This window comes from Scleropages formosus, chromosome 13 (genome assembly GCF_900964775.1).
Source record: "Scleropages formosus chromosome 13, fSclFor1.1, whole genome shotgun sequence".
Lineage (NCBI taxonomy): Eukaryota > Metazoa > Chordata > Actinopteri > Osteoglossiformes > Osteoglossidae > Scleropages > Scleropages formosus.
Window position 1 is genome coordinate 5,252,552 of NC_041818.1, and position 6,015 is coordinate 5,258,566.

The window sequence follows — 6,015 nt, forward strand, 5'->3', positions numbered from 1 at the left end:
TTAATATGGCAAATAAATTATAGTCCTTATAGTACTTTGCCTGGTTTTCTGGTTTTACTTTCTTGCCCATTCTCAACATTTGAAGTGATAAAAGGCATTAATTTGTACTGCTGAATTGTACATGAAGAGCACACTGCTGACAGAGAAGCTGTATTTCTGCTGGAGTGGATTCTATAACAAGTCCTTAATGTACAGTTGTAATATACAGCCCAGACATCTATTAAACAGTGTGTAGCGTAGAGGCCTTCTCAATGTTTTGACATGTTGGTCTAGTGTGTCTCACACTGGTGTGCAAGTCAGTAATGGGCAGTGAGGTGGCCAGGCTGGAACGCTGGTCATTGGGGGACCCTCTGATGGAGTAGCACCTTTGGAGCAAGTTTCGCAGGGCCTGGCGGTAGCGGGCAGACAGCAAGTTGTACAGGACTGGATTGATGGAGGCACTGAGGTAGAAGAGCAGCATGGCTGCCAGATTGAAGTTCTGCGAGGCAACAAAGAGGGCTTCACCATTGCCACCTCCTGTTTGCTGCTCCCATGCTGCACTGGAGAACAGGATGCGCCCGATGTGGAAGGGGAGCCAGCAGAGGGCGAAGGTCACCACAACTACCACTGCCACGGGTGCAAAGTAGGGAAAGGGAGGTATTTAAGTGACCTTAATTTCTATCTGAAATGTAATACGTAATTACTAATGCATCAGCTGCTATTTCTGATAGCAGGGTACAGCAATTACTGTTAATCTGACCTCTTTATTCAAGGTAACAATTTGGTGCACTATTATAAACTGCCTGCAGTAATTCATATGTATACAACAGAGCAATGCAGCTCGCGCACACATCACAGGGCTATTCAGTCAGTAATTCACTTCATGTCACTACGGCAGGAAACCCAAGTGAACACAAAACATGTAGACTCCACTCAGACAGCTGATTTGAACCCACATCTGAATGCACAACCCAGGTGCTCCAAACTAAAAGTTTTAGGTTCTGGTTCTGAGAAACTGCTATGCCAGCTGCTTGCTTTGCAGCAGTCAGGTCATGCGATGCAGCTGACAGCCGACGCACATATTTGTGAATGACACAGGTCTCTTAAGGCACCCCTGTAGAGAACCTGTTGACTTAAGCCATTAAAAATCCTTGTGTAAACACACTACCTGCCATAGTCTTTGGGATCAAAGTAATTGTTTGACTACAGAGCCATTAAAACATGGACTCCAATTCTAGGTACGTAACAAAAAATGTACTGTTCCTCATATTGCACAAAAGGTAACAGGTTGTGAAAGCACTTCAAAAATCAAATTCAGTTTCACATCAGGGAAATGCAAAAATCATGGTGAAGTCAAGTGTTGAACCTTTCTGTGGAAAACTAGACTGTATGATGTAACGTGCAGAATTATTTCTGCTCTACGGGTAACATGTAAGCTTTGATTGCTAAAAAAATGTAACGTGCAGAAAAGAAAGTGCGCAACTTGTACGATCCCCTTGGGACATCGTCACTTGTTAAGGTGACAGTTAAAAAAGCCGTGTACCATTTCCATGTGATGTTAGTAAACATTCACAAGTCAGTCTGCAGTGTCTGGGTCAGACTGGCACGGGGCTTATGTACCTGTTGTCAGGGTAACCACTGGTAATAATAAAACAGGTCATTGTTTGTAGACCTCTATATCATTGCACTTGCCTTTTTATGGAATCCTTTGGGTCACTGAGAGCTCCCCTACTGTGCTAAGTTCTCTCAAGTGCACTTATCAATCAGAACTGCTTGCTTCACTCCAAATTTTTTTTTTTTTTTGGTGGGGTTCACCCAGATATTAGAAATAAACACATTTACAATACATTTGTTTAGCAGATGCTTTTCTCCAAAGCAACTTCCAACAAACTCTATGTAGTGTTATCAGCCCACACACCTTATGCGCCAAGGTGACTTACGCTGCTAGAAACATTACTTACAATGGGTCACTCATCCACACATCAGTGAAACACATGCTCTTTGTCACTCACATGCTCTAGGTGAATCTGAACAGCATGTCTTTGGAGTGTGGGAGGAAACCCAAGCAGATATGGGGAGAACATGCAAACTCCACACAGACTGAGCAGGAATCAAACCCATGTCCTCTCACACCACGAAGATGCTGTGAGACAGCAGTGCTACTTGCTATGCCACCATGCCACGCCATGGATTGCTTTATAGCATCTTTTTGTATTTATGAAAGACCTTTTTCAGCTCCTCCGTGAACCGCCACCTTACCGTGGTGGAGGGGTTTGAGTGCCTGAGCTATGTTGTCTGGGGCTATATGCCCCTGGTAGGGTCTCCCATGGCAGACAGGTCCTGGATGACAGACGAGACAAAGCGCGGTTCAAAATCCCCTTATGAAGGAAAAATCAAGGCTTTCGTTTACCCCGCCCGGTATGGGGTCACCGGGGCCCCACCCTGGAGCCAGGCCTGGGGGGGGGGCTCGCATGCGAGCGCCTGGTGGCCAGGTCTATGCCCACGGGGCCTGGCCGGGCTCAGCCCGAAGCCATGACGTGGAGCCGCTCTTCGGTGGGCTCACCACCTGCCGGAGAAACCGTAAGGGGCCGGTGCATTGTGATTTGGGCGGTGGTCGGGGCCGAGTGCCCGGCCGACCCAAACCTTGGGCGCCAACTCTGGTTTTTGGGACTTGGAATGTCACCTCACTAGCGGGGAAGGAGCCTGAGCTGGTGCGGGAAGTTGAGAGATACCGTCTAGATATAGTCGGGCTCACTTCCACTCACAGCTTGGGTTCTGGAACCACTCTCCTCGATCGAGGGTGGACTCTCCACTATTCTGGCGTTGCCCAAGGTGAGAGGCGGCGGGCTGGTGTGGGCTTATTAATAGCCCCCCAGTTCAGCCGCCATGTGTTGGAGTCTACCCCGGTGAATGAGAGGGTCGTCTCCCTACGCCTTCGGGTCAGGGAACGGTCTCTCACTGTGTTCCACACCTCCATTGTCGGGGGGGGGGTGATTCGGAGCTGCGGCCATAAGGTCTCCGGCGCCTGTCGCACCGGCAATCCCCGAACACGGTGGTGGACACCGGAAGTAAGGGATGCCGTCAAGCTGAAGAAGGAGTTCTATCGGGCCTGGCTGGCTCATGGGACTCCTGAAGCAGCTGACAGGTACCGACGGGCCAAACGGAGCGCGGCTCTGGCAGTCGCCGCGGCAAAAACTCGGGCTTGGGAGGAGTTCGGTGAGGCCATGGAGGAAGACTTCCGGTCGGCCTCAAAGAGATTCTGGCAAACCGTCCGGCGACTCAGAGGGGGGAAGCGGTGTTCCACGAACACTGTTTACAGTGGAAGTGGTGCGCTGCTGACCTCAGCTGAGGATGTTCTCGGGCGGTGGAAGGAGTACTTTGAGGATCTCCTCAATCCCTCCGACACGCCTTCCGTAGAGGAAGCTGAGGCTGGGGACTCGGAGGGGGACTCGTCCATTACCCTGGCTGAAGTTGCTGAGGTAGTCAAAAAACTCCTCGGTGGCAAGGCTCCGGGGGTGGATGAGATCCGCCCCGAGTTTCTCAAGTCTCTGGATGTTGTGGGGCTGTCTTGGCTGACACGCCTCTGCAGCATCGCGTGGAGTTCGGGAACGGTGCCTCTGGACTGGCAGACCGGGGTGGTGGTCCCTCTTTTTAAGAAGGGGGACCGGAGATTGTGTTCCAACTATAGGGGGATCACACTCCTTAGCCTCCCTGGGAAAGTCTATGCCAGGGTACTGGAAAGGAGAATCCGACCGATAGTCGAACCTCGGATTCAGGAGGTGCAATGCGGTTTTCGCCCTGGCCGTGGAACACTGGACCAGCTCTATACCCTCACTAGGGTGTTGGAGGGTTCATGGGAGTTTTCCCAACCAGTCCATATGTGTTTTGTGGACCTGGAGAAGGCATTCGACCGTGTCCCTCGTGGCATCCTGTGGGGGGTACTTCGGGATTATGGGGTTCGGGGCTCGTTGCTACGGGCTGTTCGTTCCCTGTATGACCGGAGCAGGAGCTTGGTTCGCATTGCCGGCAGTAAGTCAGACCTGTTCCCGGTGCATGTTGGACTCCGCCAGGGCTGCCCTTTGTCACCGATTCTGTTCATTATCTTTATGGACAGAATTTCTAGGCGCAGCCAGGGAACGGAGGGTGTCTGTTTTGGTGGCCGCGAGATCTCGTCTCTGCTTTTTGCGGACGATGTGATCCTGTTGGCTTCATCAAGTCAAGACTTGCAGCGTGCACTGGGGAGGTTTGCAGCCGAGTGCGAAGCGGCAGGGATGAGAATCAGCACCTCCAAATCCGAGGCCATGGTTCTCAGTCGGACAAAGGTGGATTGCCCCCTCCGGGTTAGGGGGGAGTTGCTCCCTCAAGTGGAGGAGTTTAAGTATCTCGGGGTCTTGTTCACAAGTGAGGGAAAAATGGAGCGGCAGTTGACGGACGGATGGGTGCGGCGTCCGCAGTAATGCGGTCATTGTACCGGTCTGTTGTGGTGAAGAAGGAGCTGAGTCGTAAGGCGAAGCTCTCAATTTACCGGTCGATCTACGTTCCTACCCTCACCTATGGTCATGAACTCTGGATCATGACCGAAAGAATGAGATCGCGGATACAAGCGGCAGAAATGAGTTTCCTCTGCGGAGTGGCTGGGCTCACCCTTAGGGACAGGGTGAGGAGCTCAGTCACCCGGGAGGAGCTCGGAGTAGAGCCGCTGCTCCTCCGCATCGAGAGGAGCCAGTTGAGGTGGCTCGGGCATCTGTTCCGGATGCCTCCTGGACGCCTCCCTGGGGAGGTGTTCCGGGCATGTCCCACTGGGAGGAGGCCTCGGGGCAGACCCAGGACACGTTGGAGAGACTATGTCTCCCGGCTGACCTGGGAACGCCTTGGGGTTCCCCCAGAGGAACTGGAGGAGGTGTGCGGGGAGAGGGAAGTCTGGAGGACTCTGCTCGGACTGCTGCCCTCGCGACCCGGCCCCGGATAAAGCGGAGGAAGATGGATGGATGGATGGATGGATGGACCTTTTTTGTAGATACATACTTAGATATTGGGGGCGCGGTGGTGCAGCGGGTTAGTCTGGGTTCTGCCCTCTGGCAGGACTGGGGTTTGAGTCCCACTTGGGGTGCCCTGCGGCAGACTGGCGTCCCTTCCTGGGTGTTTCCCCTTCCCCTCCAGCCTTGCGCCCTGTGTTGCTGGGTTAGGCTCCGGCTTCTGTGACGCCGCTCAGGGCAAGCGTGTGTGTGTGTGTATGTGTGCGTGTGTACTTTGGTATCGGGAGTAGCTTTTCTTACCCAGGAGCTTGATGGTCTGCCTGTGGTGCCTGTGGCGGATGCGTGAGTATGGACTGGGCCGTGTGCGACCGAGCTTCCTGCAGATGAGGCCATAGAGCAGACACAGGCAAGCCAGCGGGAGGAAGAAATACAGTGTGGAGACCCAGGTCATGGCCTGGAGCAAACCTGAACGCAACCCCACCTCTGTGGGCTGGCATTCTCGGCCTTCCACGTGGAAGAGGAAGAAGACGGGTCCTGCGGTGCTGCCTGCCACCCCCCACAGGGTGGCGATCACTAGCTGCACCCTCGTCTTTGTGACAAGCCTGCGTGCATGCAGAGGGAAGCAGATGGCCAGGTAGCGCTCCATGCTGAGGGCGGTGATGTGCAGGACCGTGGCGTACGTGCACAATTCGCTCAGGTAGAACTGGAAGCGGCAGAGGAAGTCTCCAAACGGGAAGGGTCGGAACCTCCAGAGACGGTAGAGGTCCAGAGGGAGGCCAGTGAAGATTAGGATGTCCGAGAAGGCCATGCTGGACAGGTAGAGGTTGGTGGTGGTGCGCAGTTCCTGGAAGTGCCCGAACACCAGCAAGGTGCCCATGTTGCCGCCCACCCCGAGGAAGAAAAGCAGCATGCACACAGCTGTCACAGGAGCCAAGATGTGCATCCCAAACACAGACAGAGGTCTTGATGTATCTGGCATCACAGTTCCATTTGTACCGTTCTCAGAAAGGCTGAAGTTCCAGGCAACATCCATGAAATGTGGATCATGTGTCAAGGACAT

General features: G+C 53.3%; 1 protein-coding gene across 1 annotated transcript; it reads right to left on the reverse strand.

Annotated features, from left to right (window-relative positions):
- Positions 1 to 79: 79 nt before the first annotated feature.
- Positions 80 to 6,015, reverse strand: LOC108925309 (growth hormone secretagogue receptor type 1-like). The gene is made up of 2 exons (XM_029257224.1): positions 5,256 to 6,015; positions 80 to 606 (listed from the first exon to the last, which is right to left on the reverse strand). The coding sequence occupies exons 1-2, from the start codon at positions 6,013 to 6,015 to the stop codon at positions 221 to 223; spliced, it is 1,146 nt and encodes a 381-aa protein (XP_029113057.1). The 3' UTR covers positions 80 to 220.

Bases quoted from the DNA above. Each gene is read 5' to 3' on its own strand.
- LOC108925309 (XM_029257224.1), bottom strand. From the start codon at position 6,015: ATGTCCTTGACACATGATCCACATTTCATGGATGTTGCCTGGAACTTC. The intron at 607-5,255 runs GTAAGAAAAGCT...CACCCGTGGCAG, and splicing joins GCAGACCATCAAGCTCCTGG to TGGTAGTTGTGGTGACCTTC.